Genomic DNA, 23691 nt, shown 5'->3' with positions numbered 1-23691 from the left:
CAGAACTACATTCCCCAGCGTGCCGCAGGAGGCAGCAGGAGGGAGCGAGCATAGCGCCTGCTCACTGCGCTCTCCACCATGGCTACGGTGCTGTCCCGGGCGCTGAAGCTGCCGGGTGAGGGGCCGCGGCCGCGGCCGGCCGGGAGGGAGCGCGGGGCCGGGCCGGGCCGGGCCGGGATGGGCCGGGGGCAGCCGCGCCCGGTGCCGGGCCTGCTCCCGGCGGCGGTGGGGAAGGGGCCGGGGCGCGGGCGGTGCGGGGCTGCGGGGGCCTCCTGCGGGACTGGGGCTGGGGCTGGCTGCGGGGGGCGTAGGGCTCCAGGCAGCCTCGCAGGGCCCTGCCTGAGGCCCTCCTGCCGGTTTTACCCCAAAAAGGCAGGGTAGGAGTTGGGAACGTGTCGCTGCGCTTAGCCAGGTGGGTGTTCGGAGTCTGCCTCGCTCTTCTGCATAGTTGCCGGCCGGAGATGTTGAGCGAGATGAAAGGATATGGGAACATAAGGGACTATTGTGCTCGGAGCCAGATCTTCCGAAGATAAGGCAGCCAGCAGCGGTCCAACCATTCTCTTTGGCACGGATATTACAGGTTATCAGGGTACATTGCTAAACCATGCCTTGAGCTTGCTGGTTGCTGTTGGAAGGACTGGCAGGACTCAGTTGGGGATGCTGCCAAAGCACCTGGCCCCATTGCCCCAATGGCAAAGTGCCTTGGTGCCCCTCCCAGCCACGTCTTGCCTTCAGGACAGCCGTGGGACAGAGGCTCCTTCCCAAATCTGCACCCCAGTATGACCCCGCAGTGCTCCGGTCCATGAAGCAGCACCCAGGGCAGGCGGTGCTTTCCTCCTCTGTTGGTCCAAGAAGGTCACAGTAATGTCTGCAGGGCCCTTCCTGCCAGCCTTTGGTAACCCATGGCAGTGCTCATTATTTTTGTATTTATGTCATGCCTCTTTGGTCTCATTCACACATTCACTTGCTACTCCATTTCTTCCTGGTTTCACGAGACTGTTGTTCATGTCAGTGGGAAGGAATCGATTTTACATGAAGTTTATTTAGGACAAGTGCGAACTGGTGTGTGTGTGTATTGGTGTGTGACCACTGGGGAACTGCACAGTAACAAGGACAAATCTCTCTTGGGATCTCTGGCACTAGCAAGATCTATTTGAGATCTGCCATTGGGAGGCACTGATTTGGGAAAAGGGCACAGGCCTTGTAGCTGCCATGAGGAAAATGGTTCTTGTGTCAGTCGTTAGCTGAAACTGCATGAATCATATTTTGTTTGTGTGGTTAACTCCTGAAAAATGCAGCTCTCAACAGCAGTGAAAAAGCAGAAAGCCTATTGCTAGAGCTGTTTTTTTCTGCTGCATCTCATTAAATTAATTACATCAATATGTGGCAACTTACTTCCCTACGGGCTTAGAGATATGTCTGCAGTACCCAATGACTGGTGCCTGCCAACTGCAAAAAAACAAAAGAATAAACAGAAGCCTGAAGCGAGTACAAAGAATACTGGAACCAGTGTGTCATCATTGGAATAATGCGCTGAAAATTGCACTTGTCTGAAGTCCAAGGTTTGCTCTTTTCACTCTAAAGTGGATGCAAAAAAAAGCATTTCCAGTAAATCAAAAAAATAAAAATACATGACAATTTAATATCTTTCAAGGCATCAGCATTAGCAATGAATATTTCGTTATGAGCGGGACCCGATTTAACACGGATCACCTCACAGGTGCCTCCTTTCCAAGCTGTAGCACAATTCATCTTTTCTTCTATGGGAGGTCACATTCTACTGCTGCAGCAGTCACAAGAGCAGCCTGTGCAAAAAGTACTGTCAGGCAAATGCACAGTGGATTTTCAAATTCATAAAGTGCATTTTGGAGTCCTGCTGCCCTTGAAAGTTAACAAGCTTGGGGCATTTTCTCTCTCTTCTGCCTTGGAAAATCTCCTTCTTTGGTATTTACTTTTTCTAACAGTGATTGCAAAAAAAAAAAAAAGAAGTAGGTGGTATCATGACTGATAATTTATCCGCAGACCACAACCAGCAGTTCCTCTGGTTGTTTGTAACCACAGGCCACTGACTGGGAACCTCTGTTTTATCATTAGTGTCGTGGAGAAAAAAAAACACGAATACCAGTTAGGTGAGGTCAGAAGAGAAGCTGTTCATTTACAATAGCCACAGGTGAGTATGCAGAGCAGTAGAGAAGCTGACTGCTGAGGGGAATGCTGTCCCAGTAGAGTGGATGCAAAGTTTATATACACCTAGAGACGCCGTGCCAAAGGTAGATAACAGGATGTGAGTTACACAAGTCTCTTACATGGACAAGGCCCCAGAACTGCTGCAGGCTTGTCTAGCGTCTGTTTTATTTAGTGCAGGATCGTGAGGGTTATACATTGATTATTGTTTCAGGAGATAGGGTGAGACCAAGAAGAGTTTGATCAAGAAGCTGTCTCAAGCCTTAACATTTTTACTTGCACAGTGGAAAGCTGAAAACTTCACAGGAATATTGGATTTTCTGACAGCTTATCACTTACAACAGTGGCAGCTTTAGCAATCTCTTGATGGACAAACTGTCTTCCCCCTGCCCGAGCCTTGGAGCTGACCAAAAAGGAAAGGATTTCACTTCAGAAGCACTTCCTAGTAAATCGTAGTTCTCTAAATGATGTGAGAGTGGCCTTGTTTTTACAAACCCTACTTCCATTTAGGTCTCTGTGTGCTTTTCTGTTTAAAAGTCTTGGAGCGATCAGTGGAAGCCTGGTGTGGCACCCTTCCTTCCCACAGCAAGTGACCTAAAACTCAGGTGAAGAGTCACATTCCTTCTGCTCTCTCTCCAGCCAGGTGAATCCAGAGTTACTTATTCACTGCACTGCAGAACAACCGCAGGAGGCTGGGCTGAGCATGTGCACACCAGCTCTCCAGATGTGTTCCCAAAGCACCGACAGATCATTTGTTAGGGTATTTTTGTAGCAGTGGGAGATGTGCATGTGAATCCTCTGAGGTTAGATACACAATTGGGTTTCCTATGGCCTAGGTGAGTGCTCCAGCAGCCCTTGTTAAAGGGCAGTATCTTCTCTCCTTGTGGCTAAAAAAAAAAACACTCAGCAGGGCATTTTATGCCTGCCCTTACTGTGCCTTGTGAGAGTCTCAATTAATCTTTCTTTACCTGTACAGTAGCTGTTCTCTAACATCTGACAAGCGGATTGGGATTTTTACCTGGTTCTCAGCAGGAACGGCATTCCTGTTGCAGAACCTCTGTGGTGGCTGACATGACTGTCGATGTTGCCAGCATCTCAGTCCCAGGCAGCGCAAGGAGTGGGTGAGCCATAGTTTCAAGGTCCTTTCTGTTTCCTAGAGATCCAAAGCAAAACCGTAATAGATAAAGCTCATTCCTGCCAATACTTTTAGTTGCTCCAAGGATGAGCAGTAGATTTTAGTCTTCTGGGTCCACTGTCTGGAATTAAAATAACTAAGCAAATCACAGTCTATCTGAAGTGTAAGCATGCTGTCGGGCTGTTGTACTCAAAGTACACAGGGTCCAAAATCGGGAGCAGTCTGCTTAACATCAGAACTGTCCACCTTTGACTTCCCAGGCCAAATATTTGAAATACCACTTACGCTTGGGACAGCAGCATTTGCTTTTAATACCACTGTGACCTGGATCGAACTGGCACATCTGGATTTGTAGTGTGGTGCTGTAAATACCTTGCCAGCGAGTGCTCTGTGGAATTCCTTGGTTTTGCTGAATTCTCTTCTAGCAGCTTAGCACAACGTACGGCATAGACATCTGGGAAATTCACACTGCTCTCTCACTGCAACCTCCAAGCAGAGAGCTGTGTGCCGCTGAGGTCAGGCCAAGACTTTCCCTGAAATGCACACACTGTGAGTGCGTGTTGTTTCAGGGCAGAACTATGGCAAACAGTGCAGTGTCTCACAGGGATACACAGTCCCATAGGAATGCAGTATTTTTTAGCTGAGTGCTCTACCACTTTTTTGAGTGGGTATATGCACCAGAGTGTTTTAATGGGAGTCCTATGCAGAAGCACGTGGTTCAGAAAGGAAGGGTCTGATTTAGACGTACGACCTGGTTGGATATCTTTATTTCCCTCTGATCAGTATGGGTGGCTTGCCCTGGCTGCTCCTCGTACTGTGGGGCTTTTGACCTGTATTGGGATTGACAGTTTTTCTTAAATCCTAAAGTTGACACCAAACACCATTTATAAGTAGTACAGGAAGGAGAAATGAAGATCCTTTCATGGGGTCAAGAAATGAGAAAGAAATGAGATCCACATGCTGCAAAATAGATTCTGGTGTGTTGCAATAAGTGTTACAGTACCCATGTAACTGCGGATCTGCCTGCTACAGGAAAACCAGAAGTAAGGCATATAATCTTATGCAGTAAGAATAACCATGAGAGTCCTTACATTTCCACTCAGTAGAGCCTTACTCTTATCTTAGTGTCTGAGAATGGTTACAGCGTGTGTTTTTTTGCCTGTTATTTATGCCTTGCATGTATCCCTTCAAACATCTCCAGGCACAAGTTAGCTCTTGTCTCAGGTCAGCTTTAGGCAAAGGGAAATGAGATAGATATGTGGGATAACAAAATCCCAGCTTGGAATAGGAGAGAGAAAGAAACAGACCAAAACCCTTTAAACATCCAAGCAGTGGCCATGGCTCCGTGCCCAGCCGGGTGGCCCGGGGCAGCTCCCTGAGACGCGCTCCTCCACTCGTAGCCCGGAGCCCGAGGCTGCGTGATCTTGCCTGCCCCCGCGGACAGATGGCCCTGGCCTTATGCCAGCAGGTAGCACCGGGCTCTGCACCTGCCCTCATCGCGCTCCCTGCGGCTGGCAAGGGCTTGGGGGAGAAGTCATCCGTGTGTCAGGCATCTGTGGTGCAGGGGCAGGAGCTGGGAAGGCACCGAGAGCTTAGCTAGTTTCTTGTACCACCACCTGAAGGCATCAGCGCTATGGTATCTATCTCAGCAAGGCCGGGCACGACTGTCAGCTGAGGTGGGGGCAGGAACAGAGCAGGAGCACTGGTTTCCCACTGTAGGGGCTGGCTGAGCCATGCGGAGAAGGTGGCGTCCTAAAGGAGCATCCCTGGTCCCTTCAGATACTAGGATATACCGACCCAACAGGCCAAAATCACTTACTTTGCCCTAATCTTCACGGAGTTGATACCCATTTTTACCAGCAGTGAAGAGAAACCTTTCACAGTGCTCCATCCCAGCCAAGACCCTTCCATCCCTCACGAAGCAGGACAGCAAATACAGCACACCAGAAGACAGCAGTGCTGCTTGGGCCGGGCAGAAGGAGCAGGGGAAAAATGAGTTGCAGACAAAGGCCCCCTTGGAGGACATAGCCTACAAGTGAAGAGGGGCTGTGTCGGGATTAGGGTTTGGCAAATGCTAAAGGAGTTCAGTCTGAAGTCAAGAGAGTGCTGCAGTTTAGGTACTCGGAGGACGAAGCACGATTCATGTCTGTGTAGCTCACTACCAAACAGGAAAGTATACATGCATACTTGTATCTATATATGTATATAGATATTATATGTATATGCCTTTATCTTGGGGAAATAAACTGTTGGCATCACTTCTCCTGCAGCTGCTACTCTGAAACCTGGACAGACCCTGTCTTTTCTCTCACAGCTCTCACTGGAATCTCACCTGGCTCACTGTAGCCTTTTCTCCACTGAAATCCTGAAAAAGCAAGGAGCTAATGCTTTATTGTCTGTCTCCATCTCTCCTCAGGAAAGAAGAGCCCGGACCTCGGGGAGTACGATCCCCTCACTCAGGCTGATAGCGATGAAAGTGAAGATGACCTCGTACTCAACATACAGAAAAACGGGGGTGTCAAGAATGGGAAGAGCCCCCCTGAGGAGGTGCAGGATCCTGACTCCGATGTGGAGGTTGGGATGACAAAGCAGCGCACGTCAGAAAGCGCGCCCGAGGGTTATCCTGCAGAGGCGGCTGGGAGTTTGGAGCAGAAGGCTGCTCCCTCCCTCATGCCATACCTGCGCACAGCGGTCTTTTTGCTCACTGTGGTGATCTCGATGATTCTTGTTTTGGTGTGCGCATTTCTCATTCCCTGTCCCCCTAGAGATTTGCATAACACCTGGAACCGCAACCTAGGTCAGGGAACAGGTGAGAAAGCCCCAGGAACAGCGTCTGGCGTGGGGGAGGTGGCAGCTCCCAGGCTGGGCATCGGCGGGAGAGACCTATCTGGGAGAGCCAGCTCAGAGCAGAGACCCTTCCTCACCACTGCAGATGCTCCAAGGTAATAGACAGGCAGCTCTGTCCTGCTTGTTCTTCAAGCTGAGGCCTGTGAAATCTGGCATCAGTAGATAACAGAACCACAAAATCTTGTTTCTGTCGACACCAAAAAACATTTTGACTCCTCCCATCCTACCTTTTTGTCTGGATGGTTTGTTTCACGTAGAGATGGCCCAGCCCACCTTAAAACATAGTCCCTCCCTCTCTAGACCCCGGGTTGTACCAGCACCTCCACGCTGAAGTGTGTGGGAGTGTTTGGGAAGAGACCATAGAAGTCTTTGTGTCTCCTGACTGGCTCAACTAACCTTATTTCTTTTGTCTTGCCCTGCTTGAATCTTTAAATCAACATTTGGGATCTTTTGTCAACTTACACAGGCCACTGGTAACATTTCTGAAGTATCTCCCATTCTGACCTCTGAAGTGAAGTAACAGTAGTTTGTGAAATAATTTCTGCCAGGTCTAGATATGTCTCTCCCTCCTTGCTTTCTGCCCCTGGCTTCCAAATCTAAGCCCTTTGTAAGATATGTGTCTCCCACATCACCTCAGAAAGTGAAGTGGGAAACAGATATCTTTTTCTGTCAGTTCCTGTATTTTTCCCTTTCCTTCCTCTGACTCAGATGCTACATTTCTGCTTTTCCATGCAGTGAAAGATCTAGCTGTGGTGGGAGCTGTCTGGCATTACTGCTTCCCTAGCAGACTCCATGAGTCTGTTTTTTGTGCCAGCCTTCTGCTCCCAGTGTGAAGAGTGGGCTGAGTGGCTGCTTTGTCAACAGCACGGTGGTTCTCTGTGACTGTTGCAGGTGGAGTGTTATCCCCACTGGAGCTGTGTGATGTGAACAGCGATGGGCTTCCTGACATCCTCATCGTCTTCACAGCCTTGATGAATGCTAGTGTCATGGGTAAGCACCACAGTTCCTTCCACTCCGCTTTCCGTACTTGTCAGTACAAACCTTGGTATATTCATCTAATGCATGGGAAGAGTTTATACCACTACAAATCTACCTTGTTGTTTCTTTCATTAACATGGCTTCTGTTCTGTGGCTGTGCTTTGTCATGCTGTTCATAATCTTCCTTGCAAGCCTCTGCTCCAATACCTGTTCTCAGCCAGTCAGTCATCTATTTCCCCTCATCTCATCTTGGGGCAAGTCCATCTCTTTGTCCTGTATTTGTGCACAGTTGGCTTGAGAGCAGAGATAAAGCAATCAGAAAGCACTGCACTGCAAATAGCAATTAGAAATAAGGTGGTGTTTTTTCCCCCTTTGCTACTTCTCAAAGCTCTTCACTAAAAAGCTCCGTCTCTCTACCTCCATTTTACAGACAGGGAGGTGGAAGCAGCTTGACAAAGATCGCAGACAGGATTCAGTAGTAGAGTCTGGACTTTTTCCTGATCCATGATCTGGTCTCCTGGCCATTGCTAAGGGTAGCTGGCAATAGGAACAGTGATGACAGACTGACTGCGTGAGCGCTCTGATTCTTCTGAGCTAGCTCACTGCTTGCCAACAGGGAGCGTTACGGATGTTCTTCCCTGGAGCTGCTCTGATTTCCTGTCTTCCCTGGGGCCAAAGAGGGCTGTACAAACTTCTTTTATTGCAGTGATACTGTTGTTTTTAGAGCAGCTGTAGGTTGGTGTTGCAGGAAATAGCCCCACCTTGCTGTCTTTTTCTCCAGATCCCGCCACATCCCTGCCAGGCTCCAAATGTTAATTCATGTACAATAAACTGGCTGATGGTAGGGAAGCGTCTGTGCCTGACTGTTCAGTAGGGATCACCCTTCTTCCTTCTGGTGGCTGCTTAGAATAGGTTCTGGTGGACCAAGCTGTGACATTGTTAGATATTTATCCAGCCTATACACACAGCACTTGTGAGCTGCATTGAAGAATTAGGTGTTCTAGATCCCTGCCAACCCAACAAAAAGAATTGATCCTGAGGCAACCCTTTAGCATGAGCCGTATGATTTTCAGTTTGAGAAGAGGGTAAGTTTAGATTTAGAGGGTGGGCTCAGACTTGTTTTTAGCCAGTGGCCCGGTTACGCCCTCCATGTAGTCAGGCTGAGTTTTGCCAGTAAGATGGGAGCCAACAGGAACTGTTGTTATCTTGAAATGTATGGGAGTTCATCTTAAGTTGTGATATGAATGTCCAGGGTGGAGATTACAGTAACCACAATCGTATCTGAGGAGAGGCCGAGCTAAAAGTTTTTGGCATTTGCAATCAGAGCCAACAGTCTATTGAAACAGCATAGGACGCCTTTTCTCGCTATTATTTTGTGCTAACTGGTGAGTTAGGAAAAGACCCCGAGTAACACCAATTTGTTGCATTCAATCTGTTTTTCACAACAACAACGACAAAAAGTTGGAAAACAAAGGAAAAAGCTCCCAGATTGTCAGTCACTTTATGGTGCCCCAGAATTACAGACAGCCCAGTCCTTCCAGGAGGTGGCAGCTGCCTAAGGAGTCACTTAAGGCATCCCCTCAGTGGTATCCATCAGCTTGAGGAAGAGGGGATCGGAAGGATTAGTCTGGTTTGACAGCAATATGTTTCACACCAGGAAGTCAGCACAGCTCAGCAGGTTGGCCCCAAGAGGAGCTTGGTTCCTCGTGCCCACCTGACCACATTTCTTGCAGTGAGTTCAGGTCACTGCTAGGCTCTGCAGGCAGAGAGACTAATCCAAAGGGTGGGATCTGACCTTTCCTTTAAGGCAGTGTGGAGATAGCTGGCTTGAGCCACTCAGCTTCAGGAGATAGAGCTGGAACTTAAGCACAAGGACCAAAGACACTATGAGGATAGCCTTCTAGAAGCCAAGGGATTTCACTCTCTCTCTCTCTCCTGTCTCTTCCAGGTGTCTCTAGGCCCTCTGTGACTGTGGTGGCCCTTTCTGGTATGAACGGCAGCACCCTGTGGTCCATCCAGCTTCCAGAGGAGACTCGGAGTGTGCAGTGCAAAGGGCTGTCTCTGGGGACACCAGCAGAGCCCACCTGCCTTGTGACAGGAACATCTAAATTCCTCAGCCTTCTCAGCGCCTCCACAGGTAGAGGCAACTACTAGCACGTTAGAAAGATGCTGCTGCTTTTTCCTTTCCTTTGAAGGGCCAATAAGCATAAGCATTCAGTGTTGTCACTTTGTGCTGGCTGTTATCTAGTGACACACAGGAAAGGGTGAAAACACTAATAAGTTTCTAGTTACAAAAGGTGAGAGAGACTCCAGACCATTGCCACTCTCTGGTAGCATCTCCATCCTACCATCTCGGAACATTTCAAAGTGTTAATCTTATCTGTTGATCTGTAATAGCTGCATGGCATAAAGGATGTGTAAGGTCTGTTTTCATCTACACTGAGCTGTTAGTACAGCTCTGCACCTGTGTAGCAGCACTGGAAAGCTGAGCCACCAGTCCTGGAGAAGTTACATAGAGGCATATGCTACAGCTAGTAAACCCACCAGAGAAATTAGGCCCATAGAAAAATTGATTAAATATGAACGGATATTGCATTTTTAATCACTTGGTCATGTACATCTCCATTCTCTGATTGCTGCTTGTTCAGCCACATTAATTCACTGACAGAAATATTGATAGGTAACTATAGGAGAATGATTTTGGAATCAGAACAGAGGATGGAGAGAGACAAGAAACTTTGGGTTTAAGTGACAGATCCAGTCAATGAGCAGCAGTACTTACCTTTCAAATATTTTTAGGGACCAGATCATGTGCACAGGTCTGTCTTTGCATCATGAGGAGCATAGGCTGTCTCTTTTACCAGCAGTAGTAGTGTTAATAATGTGCACTAGTATTTGCAGGTCTGGCCTTTGGTTTCCTTTGTCATGCAGGGATGAACCATATCCTACACAGCAGTAGCAGCAGCAAAGCATTTTTAAACTGATTTGAAAAATGGAAGTGCTGGCAAAAGACTTACGGAGAAGTAAAAGCATCACATTTCATTATGCATTTTTTGGTTGTTTATCTGCCAATTTGCAAATCAGGTTTTACTGAGTTTCCAGCTGGGTCCATGCTGGACTGCTGAACCATTTGACATCACGTCTGCTAACATGCTTTCACCCTGAGGTGGAGTGAGCGTGCTATGCTGGAGTGGCTATTTGCTGCTGGGAATTTAACTGAAACACAGATTTGCACTTTGAATATCAGAACTGCCCATCTGTTCCCTTTCCTGGCATCCACCTACAGGCTTTACTGCTGGCTGAGGAAAACAACTGCAGTCCTGCAGACCAGCACTCCTATTTAAGTTCTCCTTCCAAGAGTGAACCTCAAATATTCCTTGCTATTTCAGGAAGCTTGTTGGGCTCAGGTCTGTGTAGAGAGATGCAGAGAAGGAAGCACAGCAGGACGAAGGCATGTCTCAAAGCCAATCTGAAGAAATGCCAGGGGAAGAACTTTGCTTCCCACTGCATGTTGCCCCAGTCTGTGTGCTCGTCTTCCCTTTTCTTCAGGAACGGGGAAAACAAGCTCTCTTGTTCTGTCCTTCTCGTAAGTTTTGAGGAACTCGCTGGGGATGCCCACTGCTTCCCCAAGTGCTGCAGGTCTCTTTCATCCTTTTCTTCCCACAGGCAAGACCATCTGGACACTGAACTCCATCCACCTTTCTGATGGGATCCTGGCTGCACCGGCTGCAACTCTTCCGGATGTAGATGGAGATGGCGTTAGGGATATTGTTGTTCTGGCTCTCAAAGAGACACAGGTACAGCATGTCCCTGCTACAGGTCTGAAAGGACCTTAACTACTTAGAGGAAGAACAGGGACCCTTGACATGGAAAGGTTATAACAGGAGATACAAGAGCTCCTAATTGTTGTTCCTTTAGATTTCTCTGAAAAGCACCTTCTTTCTTTCACTGGCTCAGAGCAGTGAGATCAAGCAATAATGACACTACCTGCATTTCTTATCAGCTGTGAGTGAACAGAAGGGTCATTATTCACTCCTGGCTGAGACTTGAGAACTATCTTTTTCTGCTCAGTGAATGCTTGTTTTGAAGTGAGTGTTTAGCAGCATTGTAGGAAGTCATGTTGAGTTAGATCCCTGGAGAAAGGAGCACTCAGCTTATCCAGAGGTAATAAGTACTTGTGTGATAAATTTAAGTGCTGATTTCCTCTATGCTCATCCCCATGATTCTAGCATTGCTGTTGTTAGAGGAGTCTGTTTTTTTGAAGTCTCTTCCATCTTTGATGCTTTTGCAGACAAGAGAGAACCATGAATGTGAGACTCCCAGGAAGCCAAACTAAGCAGAGACACCACTAGTTAGACCTTGCTGTGGAGGGAAGGGGCAGCAGAGCTTCATGCTGTGGGCACCAGGGAAGATTCTGAGAGTACAAATGCATGAAATCACTGCCAGAAATCTCTACATGTCTCTCTTTGCAGCCTGATGTGTTTTTCGTCTTGGTGTCAGGAAAGACCGGGACTGCTTTGGGTGGGCCTGTGAAGTACAACATCAATGGAGAAGGGAAAGTGATTGGCCCTCAAGTCCATATCACCAGCCGGGGAGCCATCTACATCCTGTTTGGTTTTGGTAAGACACACCTAGCCTCTTCAGTACTTCACATTACTGAGAAAACATTCTTTTTACCTAAAGTTGCTCAGTGGCCCTGGGATGTCTGCACCATACCTTGCAATGTAAAATCTGGAAGCAGAGAGCATGAGAAAGAGTCTCACTGCCATGATGTGAAAGAGTACCAATGCCTGTTTGCCTGGAATATCTTGGAGTTTCCCAAAGCCAGCTCTACCAGTGGCACATCGTTCCAAGGAACTTTCAGCTCTTTTTTTGCTTTCTGCTTTGTGTGGCCTTTTACCACAACTACAGTGGTCCAAAGGACCCTCTGTACTATCACACAATTAACCTTTGCAGGCATGACTTCATCTTTACTCTTCCTGGCAGGTAATGTCCAAGCAGTTGCCCTGAGGGATATCTTTACCCAAGCCAGAAACCGGGACAGCTTTCCTGCAATGCTGCAGCAGGAGGAGCCGGAGTGGGAAAAACGCAGATCTGTAAACCTGTCAGAGCTCATTGACATTTACAGGTAGGAGATAAACTGGTCATCTTGCTTCTGCTGGAAGAGGTAGTGGAGGGTGAGCACCTTTTAGTGCTCCTAGAGACGTTCCCTCCTACTTCAGTGTTGTTCTCCTTTTCATTGCCTCCTTGACAACAGCACTCTAGAGTACATTGTTTCCTCCCTATCCTGTGGTTGTCCTAGGAAAAGAAATGCAAAGTATGATAAAATGGACTCCTTTGCTTCTCCTGCTCCTTGTACCTTTCTTTTGCCTCCTGTGCATTTCTGGAGGGAAAAAAAGGAGTGTTTCCAGCTAATAGAGTCCTTTTGGGAAGCCTAGTCCCTGTACGGCGTTGTGGGCCTGGATTTCACAGCCCCTTCTCTGTTACTGGCAAATTGTGGTCAGGGTCAGCCCAGTTAGGAATAAAGGGAGGAAACAAATGTAAGCCTCCACAGTTCGTGCTTTTTATAGTAACTGAAGATGTTCAGAAGAGCCCAGACCTGAATTTAGCCTGCTTAAGTAAGAAACCCACAACAGGAAGCTAAGCTCCATCACTGGGGAAAAGATGGGCTTCTCCAAGAGTAGTTCAAATCTTAAGTAGGATGAATTGTTATGTGGACAAGCAGGTAATGCTGAGATGCAGAAATACAAGCCTAGGAATCTTCTCTCTGCTTTCCATTTGTCCCAGTGGGGGTGTTGAATTCCTGCAGATGATGAAGACACCTGACACAAACTGCAGCAACCTGCTCATCACCAGCAAAGAGGGCTTGATCTTACTGCAGGGACAGGACCTGGAGCCCCGTTGGACTCTGGAAATGCAGAATATCAGCAGGTTACGTACTGGGAACATTTTTCTTTCCTATATCTTTCTGTACCATTTCCTGCCTTTCACCTTCAAGCACATGTTTTCCTTGGAAAGCAATCAAGTCCGGAAAAAAACAAAGTCCACAGGGAAATCTAAGAACTGGAGGCATGTGGATACATTGCTGTGCAAACAAGGAGGGCAAAGGAAGCAAAGAGCAGAAGGCATGAAATCTTCTGAGATGTGTGCTCACATGTGAAGGGCTTGATTCAGATACCCAACACTGATGTCATGACTACTGTGGCACTGAAGCTCAGGGGACTACCGGTGTGTGATTCAGTCCATCTGCTGTCCGCAGCTGCCATTTGCCAGCTCAGTGGAGAGGAGCAGGTGCATTAGCATGTTAGCATCCAAGTTGTTAGAGAAGGTGTCTGAATATGGCCCACAGATATTAATATTCCTTGAAAGCTGAAAGTCAGCACTCTGATGGCAGTCAGTCTATACTAAATGTTAACCTTAAAACAATGTTGCTCATCTTATTATTTCGCACATATTAGATCTAGCAAATTGCTTAATTTATATGTTGATAATAGCCAGCAATTTCAGCTTGCCCCATATTAATGTATGCAAAGGGCAGTTGGGCACAGTTCAAGGAAATCATGTGGGAAACAGATTGCTTGCTCTGCTGTCTAGGGGAAAGAAAGCAGCTCTCATTGCAGTGTTACCTCTCAGCGCAGTGTTGCCTGTCAAGAGCATCTTGAGGGCTGGTGGGTGACGTAAGCAGTGGCTTTAGGGAATGGCGTATGGCTAGTTGATCTTGCTGTGGGGAAAGGTGGTGGACTAAAAGTATTTTTGGCCTAGAGTCTGCAGACTTCTGGATGTGTCTGGAATCTAGTTCAAAGAGTAAATGTATGCTGACTAAACAAAGCCAGTTCAAAGATGCTGTAAAAGCAGGAATACTGAAGAAATTTCTAAATGGAAAAATTGTAGGGGTTTGAATCAAGAAGGGTTGAAAACTGCTTTTCCTGTTCCATTCTCAGAATCACAGAGTAGTTGAGAATAAAAGGCACCTCTGAAGATCATCTAATCCAACCCCTCTTCTCAAGAAGGTTCAGCTACACCAGGTTGCTCTGGGCTGTGTGCAGTTGGGTTTTAAATAGCTCTGAGGATGGAGACTTTGCAACCTCTCTGGGCAACTTGTATTTCAGGTTGCTGCACTCCAGCCCTGTTTTTTCTGTTTCTGTGACGTCCCAAGGGACAGAGTACAGTATGTGTACAGAAGCTGCCAGATAGGTCATTGAAAATTAATTAAAGCAATTCTTATTCAAGGCCACTGTGCTAAAGTCCTGGTCTGTCTGTTTTCTCAGAGTTAAGGGAGATAAAATCTAGTAGGTTGAATATAGTGTGGAGAAGCATTTATTTAAGAGGGTATTTTTTATAGGACTTAGAAGTTCTGCCTAAGCAACACAGGGTGGGGAACCAATTCAGTTCAGAGGTGTCATAAGAGATTCAAACAGTCTCAAACTGTGATTCTGTGAAACCCGGGTCATCATCAGCCGTAGTGTACAGAATCAGCTGAGAGCTCCCCTTTACCTGGGTAAACCTGCCTCAAGCTCCGTCTTGCTCCAGCCAAGCTGACTAACTCCAGCCTTTTGGGAGCATTCTCTGATAAAAACAGCCTGGCTGTTGCATGTGTGCTGCATTTCCAGAGAGCTTTTGACAAGATCCCTGGAAGACCATAAAGGAGAACCAGTAGTCATAAAACAAGAGTGAAGTTGAGAGACCATGAAATTGAGTAAGCAGTTGAAAATTGTGTTGTAAATGGATGTTTCAGATGAGAGAGGATTAATAGCAGGTTGCTGAGGGGATTACTGTTGGGCAGGAGTAATTACCAGCCTTCTGGTTCATTTGAGAAAGTGCCCACGGGATTTTTCAGTTGATGGTAGCATCTGAAATACATTTGCTTGTCTACGTTCAGTTTGTGGGATCAGTCACTGACTGTAGCCCTTAAGGGACATGAGATGTGTCATCTCAGGAGAGAGTTTAAGTTAATGCCCATAGGATAGAACTACTTACTACTTCTTTTTGATACAGGAGAGTTTTCAAGCTATAGGAGTATCCCACAATACTGCCTTGAAAGCATTGGTTGTGGTTGCCAAAGGTGTCTGTAAAGTGAATTATATCGTTTGAAGCATTAAGTATAAACAGTGAAGCCACTGCTGTACTGTGGCATTGCTGTTCAGGAGCCATTCTAGTCTGCATGTTTTAAAGTGGAAGCTGAAAAATTTGAAGAAAAGGGCTGGAAAAGTGCTTTAGCATGGAAGATTTAAGTTAGTGGGCTTAGATGATCAAAGAGAAGCCTGAGAGGTGAGTTCATATGTGCATATAAGTCACAGGAACTAACAGCCATTTTAATCTTGCCATAGCAAGAACAAGTGCCTTGGAGCAGAAGCCACTCATGTTCAAGAAAATGAAAATGCAGGCATGTTTCTATGGATGGGATTAATCATTAGAACTGACTGTCACAAGAAGTGATGAATTTATCTCCTCTTTGTATTTCTGTAGCAAGCCTCAGGGCTGGGTAGATCTAGTCAGACACAGCCTACTGATACTTGGTTAATTGGATGAAATAGAGTAATCTGTCATAAATAAGAGGAGGGAGGGCATGGTGTGATCATCTCACCCTAAAATCTATGATTATATGATTTAAAGGAATCATTTATGCTTCTTAGAACCTTATGTCCAGCTGTGCTGAATTTAAGAAAGGCAGAGCTGAGACTCAGAAAGCCAAAGGCAAGTAAGACAGTTAGAAAAGAGTTATAATGAGAGACATTCAAGTAATAGTGTTATGTTGCCCAGAAGGGAAAGGATGAGAGGGGGCTTCATTTAAACTCCTGAAGGTTATAAAAAGGCTTGTAAAACCACCAGCAGTAAGAAAGCAAGGAATCATGGGCTGACATTAATGGTGGGGATGTTAAGAGCAACTTTACACAGCTAAGGCAGGCTGGGAAATTCACTTTGAGCAGGAGGTCAAATCTGCTGATGAATTTTGAAAGGGTTAGGAATTTTTTTATGACCGTAACAAAACTACAAGTTCTCATGGTAGGGAAAGGGTCATAGAGTCTTGGGTCATAGACAGCCCTGCAAGGGTTGCCCCACACACAGACAACTCTGAAGAATGGCTAACAAGCACAATGGGCTGCTTGATCGTTTTTCACTTTTCTGATCCACCAACAAATGATTCCTGCCTGTAAGAACAGTTCTCAGTGGATGAAAGATTTTACTTAGTATTGCAAATCCTGCCTCTGTAAGAGGCAGAATGGACTATGAAAGCAATTCCTGCTTTTCTGACATAGGGCTGAGTGTTTCTTTGTCCAAATTTACAGCCAGCCTGTGCCGGGTTACTTCAGTGCTGATCAAACTCTGGACTTCATGCTGCAAGCACAGACTGGAGATGGGAACAAAAAGGTAAAACAAGAGGAGGCAAAGAGGGCAGTAGCAACATAGTGAGGGAGGCTGGGTTGAAAAGGGCAGTCATTCCCCACTCCTAGCTGTTCCCATTTCTGTGGCTGACACTGGTCATTGTGTGGCCACAGTCATGAGAGGGCACAGCACAGGCTGTGCCAGTGGAAGGAGGCTCCCTCTGTGACAACATCTGAGCACCCACTGATGCTATATCTCTTTCCCTGTCTTGAGGTGGTGGTGATAGATGGCAAATCTGGCATCCCTGTTTGGAACCAGGAACTCCCATGGCAGAAGCAGCAACTTGATGCACTATCAGTCATGACTTTGGACAAGAAATCTGTTTTTCTCTTCTGGGCTGATGAAGCACAGCCTGTGTTACAAAGCCTGGTGAGCAGCCATTCTTTCTTCACTTTGAGGCTTGTCTGTGAGGCACATGCGATTTCTGGCTTTTATTCCTAATGTAATTTGACTTTAAACCTGCTATATGAGACTGCTAGGGACATCTTTTCCTCTTGCTTTGACACTCAGACCTCTCTGAGCCTGCACACAGGAGCTTATATGTGTTACAAGCCAAATTATACACCAAAAAGTTTCATTGACTTAAAGCTCATTTTCTCAAAACCAAATTTTTCTGTGAATTTCACCTTTTTTCTGCAACCTTGGGATTTTCTTACTGCAAATTTGTTCCCTGCCCCTGAGAGCTTCTTCTCAGCATGCAGGCACACAACTCAGCATGGAAACCCCAACTCTCAGACTGTAGCTTGGTCCATCAGGATGGCTTTCACAGAGCCAAATCTCAACTTTACCAAACGTAGTCTGGGGAGCAAGTTCTGTTCCAGAAAGAAAACTTTCCAGGCTTTCAGCTCTGCAAAACCATTAATTTTTTGATTCTCTGAACCAAATGAAGTTAGTGCAGTGTCAGAAAACTTCTTTATTTCTTTGGTAACTCTAGATTTCTTTTTGATAGCCATCTGTAACATTTCTGTCCATTTCATTCCAACAGCAACCTGGTCCCAGATCTGAACGCCCAGGGCTGCACCATCTTTATCTCCTCCATCCTGTTTTTCCTACAGTCCTTTTGGACCTCACCAATGCAACAGACAAAGTCATTGCTTCAGCAAGTGAGTACAAATGGAGGAGAGACTGCATATGCTAAAAGAAATAAGAGGAAGGGAGAGGTAGCTGTGAGAAACAATGTGGTATCGTTTTGCCTATAGTAAATGTAGCATCTGTGATCCACCACACATAAGCTAGCAATGGGAAATCAGATTGCTGTTCCTCCTGAAGGAAGGTTCTGTCCAACCTCTACTTTGCAAATAAAAGACCCACGAAGTTTCATTTACACGTTTAAATATGGGAAAGTCAGAGTTTGATTTCATGTATGTTTTGTACCAGAGAAGTTCCCTTGCTTTCCATGGAGCTGTTTATTATTTAAGGCAGTGCATGAAGAATCGCTATGGAACTTCTATGTTACCTCAGATACACTTCTGCCTTTGTTGGCTGTCTTCTCCTGCTCTCTGGAATAGCAGCTGTGTTGCTGTTTCCACTTTCTTTTTGAAAGTGAGAATGCAAAATATTTAAATGTGTGTTTTTAGGGAACTGTGGATCTAGATTTAATGTCTATACAAGATCATACAGTCCCTGTTGGATTTCCTTGCTTTTCTAAAGTAGTTCAATCAACAGCCAATTTGTTGGGCATGGCAGGATGTGGGATAAAAAATCAGTTCATGTAGGACTGAGTCCAGTTGATCAGGAAGCAGGGAGACGATGCTACATAGCAGTATGTTTAATCACAATTATATCAAAAAACACAGCTTGGTCAAAAATAAATAGAAATCATTTTAGAGGGGTTTATTAGAAACTGGGATTTCTGAGATCTGTACAGATCGTTCTGTGGTGGCTGGAGTGAACTGACTTGCCCATGCTTTACCAATTTCCCATTCTGTATAGGTAACAATATCTGCTAATAGGACTGGGAAGGGATGCTCTATTCAAGTGAACTACATTAATTAAATATGTGCATCCCATATGTCAAACTCAAAACCAGCACCTGGAACCAAAAACTTCCGTTTCTGATCTCCATTTCAGTTTATGTCCACATAAATTTTTTAACTTAAAATTGTTTGCCCTAATGAACACATGCGCATGCAATTGGAAAATCAGAATATACTCTCAGTCCAGTGGATGTTTTGTCTGAGTAAAGAGGAAGATTTCTTTTGGGAGAAGCATAATCATTTACTCCTTGCCAATATTTTCTCTCCCTTTTCTGATGGGCCAGTTGGAATTAATGATCTCCAGAAGGATGCATTTCACATCACTGTGACAACAACTTCAACCTCTGAAAAACAGCCAGGATTTCTCTCAGTCAGCAAGCTGGGCCTGAAGTGGGCCATGATGACTCAAGGTCGAATGGTGTGGCTAAAGGATTCCACCACTCCCAAAATCAGCCGTGGAGAAGTGAGGCGATTTCTTGCCCGGCTAAAATTTGTTGACTTTCCTCACAAGGTGAGATTGTGCACGAATCTCTGATGAAATCCAAGTTGTTCCGGACATCTGATCTCTTTTGTACAGACACATTTAGGTGCTCTTTATGAGGCGAGGTTCATATTGACTGCAAGATGATCACCTGCCCCTTTGGGCATAAGCTGGCCAGAGTATGAGGCCAAGCTGTACTTTTGACAGTTGGACAAGGAGAGGGATCTTAAAAAGAACCAGGGATGGTAATCGTAAGGGACTGAGGGACTCACAGAGGGAATGGAGAAATAGAACAGAGATCCGTTGTTTTGACATGGGCAAACATCGGTCCTCTCTTTAGTGGTGCCCAGGTTCAGTTGCTGTCCCATGAATTACCAGTTCTCTCTACCAGACTGGATGATAATGGATTTTGGCTTTGTTTTTTGCTTCCCTTTCCTTTTCCAGCTCTAGCCTAGTGGTTCCTCAGATTTTGGCTGGACCTATGGCCTGCGTGGGGAATAGAGGAAGCTGCTCTGTGGATCTTCAGGAAAACTGCTGTGTAGAGGGAATGGGGGCTAAAAGCACTTCCTGTTTCTTCAGCTCTCTGGGGAATGCTGCTGGAGGCAGGTTTGTCCTACGCAAACCTGTCCTGTACCAGAGGAACCTTGTTCAGCATCTTGCCCTCCATATGCTCTTCTTGCATGCTTCCTTCCAGGTAACATGGAAATGTGAATTTAGAGCTTATATACATACATATATATACAACTAGGTTATATATATATATGGAAAACTGTTGTTTTCCAGTTATATATATGTGTATGTATCAATTTATACAATACATGTATATTTTTTGTATGTTTAATTTATGAACAGATTTAGGACACTCCTTTTTATGTCCAAACAGTATTCCCAGGCAGACAAACAAGCTCTAGGCCTAAGGTGGGCTATGATGACTCAAGGCAAATGGTGTGGGTAAAGGATGCATCTATTTTAATGTTTATATTTTTAGAAAGAAGCCTCCGTCTGGCTCCTGCAGGGCAAGTCTTGTCTACAGCCTTTCCTGTGCTCTCAGTCCTCTTCTCCATTCTGTTGCCAACCTCGCAAACAAACTAGCTCTTTTGCTGAATTATCCGATCTAGAGAAAGATGGCTGCAATAGCATTTCCCAGCCTTTGCACTTGTGTATTTCTTTTCCCAGTCCCAAGTTCAAAACAAGTTCATGTGGGTGATGTAGAAGCAAAAGGTTCATATGTCATTTCTACCTCCTGTTCATCCATCCTTAAGCTTTTTATGAACCTGAAGTGTCACTGTAATGTCATACTGCAGTCCAGTGGGCTGAGTCCCCCCTTGAAAAGCATTGCAGCCCTTTTGGGGTAGACTCTCAGCAGATCCCTGCTGGTACTGTAAAGATCACAATAGATCCAGTTGCAGAGAAGCTGATTCTCACACCACTGCTTCAGGTTTTAGAGGCTTAGGCAGAGGAGCAGAGATGGAAAGCTCTTCTGTGCACTTGACCCCTATTCTGGGCTCAGCTTCACCGTTCTCCTGCCAGCCCAGCTCTGTGTGCAGTTCCAGAAGGAGCAGACTGCCCCCGGGGCACGTTTGCTCTCAGTACATTTAGTGCTTTGAACTGTGCCTGTGAGTGTTCCATCAGTCTCCTGCGTTGTAGTTGCAGAGCATCTACATGAAGCTTCCTGCGACAGAAATGACCAGATATAAATTGGCCACTTTGGTGCCCCAGTAGCTCCCAACAATGCAGGACAACAGCATGTTGCCTGTTTCCCAAATATGCCTTTCTAGGTCTGACCTTTGACATTAGGCAGAGCCAGGCTGAGGTGAGAACTGCAAATGGCTCTTCTGTCCTCCTGCTGGCATGTAACCGTTCCTGCCTCCCCACGCTTTCCTCTGAGTGGTGCGGTGATGGCAGGACTTTGATCCTCCCTCCACATGGGCACAGCTACCATGGGTTTACTCTCCTGGGCTCTTGACTCCTCTTCTTGTGATGTCACCCTCTCTTCTCCCTCACTGCATCTCTGTGCAAAGCTTCCAGGATAGCTCTTCAGGATTAGCTGCAAACCCCAGGGCTGGTCCTTGGGCCCTTCTCTCCTAATGTCAGACCCTGAGAACAGTTTATATATGTTTAATGGTATTTTTGTGTAAATAGCTTTGTATATATTAGCACAACTGTAGCAACAGCTCTAGGCCTGGCGTTTTCCTCCAGACAGAGGTTAGTATTTATAATATTCAATTAGTTAATACAGATGCATAATAGGGACTAAAAGCGTGAGGATCAGTAACATATGAAGATTAAACAGGAGTGCACCTTTCCTCCTGTCTAGCCACCACCTTGCTGGGAAAGGTGAGGCATCTGTTACCTGTAGTTATTCTCCTGAGGTTCTTCCTGAGAGAACTGATATTTGAGTGCAGTGACACTAGCTCCTCCATAATGTGAATTCACCCCACCCGCACACACACGTCCCCACTGTGAATAAAGAGTCTGTCTGTATATTGTTGGGAAAATGTATTTGAACTATGAACTGCAGTGGAGCAAATAAATACTGTGTACAGCATCAGTGTGTCATGTGAACCACCATTTCACTTTTGAGGGATTACGTGTTTGCTTGATATGGGGCCTGTTGGCATTATTTTTACAGTAGGGGAAAAGGGACCTGGTGTAAAGAAACAAACAAAAAAAGGAAAAAGTCCAGACAAGAATCTTAAAGGTTGTGGGGAAGCACAATAGAAAGAGACAGACGGGAAAGTATCTCAGAATGGGAGCTGGAGGGGGCAAAACAGGGAGGGGGAGTATATGGGAGTCGTTACAGATAGGAAAGAGAAAGAGAGAGGTGTTTGAAAGCAACCCCCCATTCTTCAGCAGCACTTTTAACTTGGGGGTGGGGAGAGGTGACTGGGCCTGGAAATGAAGAATAAATAGAGTGCTCAGAGAGGACTGCAGCAAATCAGTATGGGCACCCATGCCCAACTCCTTAGCACTGAACCAAGAGGGGTTGCTGGAATGGCAATGCGACACCACCCAAAGAGTCCCACCACTACAATTTGCCAGCTGGATTGCACTGAATGTATCTATTCTGTCGTGCAGTACTGTCGGGATTTGGACACCTGCCTCAATTCTGTCAGACAATGCTTGGGTACAGCTGGCACAGACAACATGTGGCCCATTTTCATCCTTCCCAGCTGAAGACACCCTTCAAGCTGTGGTCAGAGAGGACCCACGCTGCTCCTGTTGGCACTGCTGTTGCCCTGTCTCAGTGCCCACCTTGTCTTCTCACTCCCTGAACATTAGAGGAAGGAAGAGCTCCCCAAGAACTTGCTAACAGTGGTGTTAGTGTTTGACTCAGAGCTCTTTGCTTCCCAAGCCCCACTGCTCTGCCCCAGTGCATTGATCTTTAACAGCGATCTTCCCCGATCGTCTGCCCCAAGACCTCATCTAGCTCTAGCTCTGGTTCTCGCTGTAGCACTTTCTGCTGCAGCTCAGAGTAGAAGTCAACTCCCTCAGACACCGAATGGAGGGGCTTGTCTCGGGGCTCGTAGTAGCTGCTTATTTGCTGTTGTATGAAGTACTGCTGGTGCTGAGGCTGATCCTTGAAGCTTGCTTCGTAGCCCTTGATGTGGTTCCGTTTGAACTCCAGCACTGTCTTGGTGTAGGTGTTGAGAGTGGTGACAGCAGAGGCCATGCAGCAGGTAAAGGAGGCCCAGGCCATGCTACAGGAGAGAGAGAAAGAAGAATAACACACGCCGTGAACTGAACTGCATGCACCATGATGCACCCCGATTTGCCAGGCAGAAGCTGCTGGGGAAATGATCTAGCTGCTGAATGAGAAAGACCAGAGGTGTCAGGCTTATAACATTACAGTGCTTCAGTGTTGTCCCACCACCAATCCTTCTCCTTAGAGTCGTGGGTTAAATACTGGTCATCCTTGTCACTGGGAGGAAGGGTTATGGGGAAAATAAAAAGGGCAACAGGAAAGGCTACAACTGGTCAGAGCAGGGCAGCACAGCTTGGAAGCAAGCTCTGTAAAGCAGGGCTGCTCAGTGTCTTCCCGGACACAAGGCATATGTACCTGAGCATAATCAAATGGCCATGCTGACATTTGATGTCCACAGCTGGCATGTGACAATGGAGCATTTACGTCTTAAAAATCAACGTGGCCATCATCAGTACAGCATTGCAAACTGAATCAGTACCTTCCACGGACATTGCAGGCCTCATCCAACTGTTTTTCATGTCAATTATGGTATATCAGCTGTGGTTGGCTTCTTTAGCCTTCAGAGAAGGAATCCTGAGCCACTGGCTTTTTATATCTGCTCTTCCTGGTTATAGTGCTCAAATCTTTAACGATGTGTTTAGGCTTGGTGCTACAGGAATAGGCCTTTTGGACCTTGCTCAGTGAAGATGTCAAACCAACGTGCAATTTTATTTAAACTGCAGAAAAGCAGGGCATGTTTGAGAGCAACATCACAGGTGTGACCGTGGCCTCCATACATAGGGAAGAGCTGAGACTAAACAGGGCAAACCAGCACAGGGACAGGCCTGATTAGTCAGCAGGGTAGAAGGTAATTGTTGAGGTGTGACTCCATTGTTTTACAAGTCCCTGGTAGCGACTCATTAAAGTAACTCAGCAACTATTTGTTAAAGCAGGGGATGAGACAAAGGCAGGAGATTTAGCAGTGTGAGAACTATGGTACACCTGTCTTTGGAAGCACAGT

The 23691-nt window shown here is 46.2% G+C and overlaps 2 protein-coding genes across 10 annotated transcripts in view; one reads left to right on the top strand and one right to left on the bottom strand.

Annotated features, from left to right (window-relative positions):
• On the top strand, nt 1-21533 carry FAM234B (family with sequence similarity 234 member B). The gene is made up of 13 exons (XM_083832184.1): nt 1-115; nt 5736-6128; nt 7058-7156; nt 9093-9281; nt 10811-10941; nt 11617-11764; nt 12131-12272; nt 12932-13075; nt 16432-16513; nt 16742-16897; nt 17514-17631; nt 18789-19015; nt 19430-21533. Exons 1-13 carry the CDS (start codon nt 79-81, stop codon nt 19433-19435), a joined length of 1872 nt encoding a protein of 623 aa, XP_083688310.1. The 5' UTR covers nt 1-78; the 3' UTR covers nt 19436-21533.
• GSG1 (germ cell associated 1) overlaps nt 21474-23691 on the bottom strand; it is a 92420-nt gene continuing 90202 nt past the window's right edge. For all 9 annotated transcript variants that reach the window (XM_083832213.1, XM_083832215.1, XM_083832214.1 and 6 more), the window contains one exon: nt 21474-22686. In XM_083832213.1, the coding sequence (XP_083688339.1) occupies nt 22371-22686 (316 nt within the window). In that variant the 3' untranslated portion in view covers nt 21474-22370. The remainder of the gene's footprint in view (nt 22687-23691) is intronic.

The sequence above is a fragment of the Anser anser genome, assembly GCF_964211835.1.
Source record: "Anser anser genome assembly, chromosome: 1".
NCBI lineage: Eukaryota > Metazoa > Chordata > Aves > Anseriformes > Anatidae > Anser > Anser anser.
This window is presented reverse-complemented; position numbering and strand designations above follow the sequence as displayed.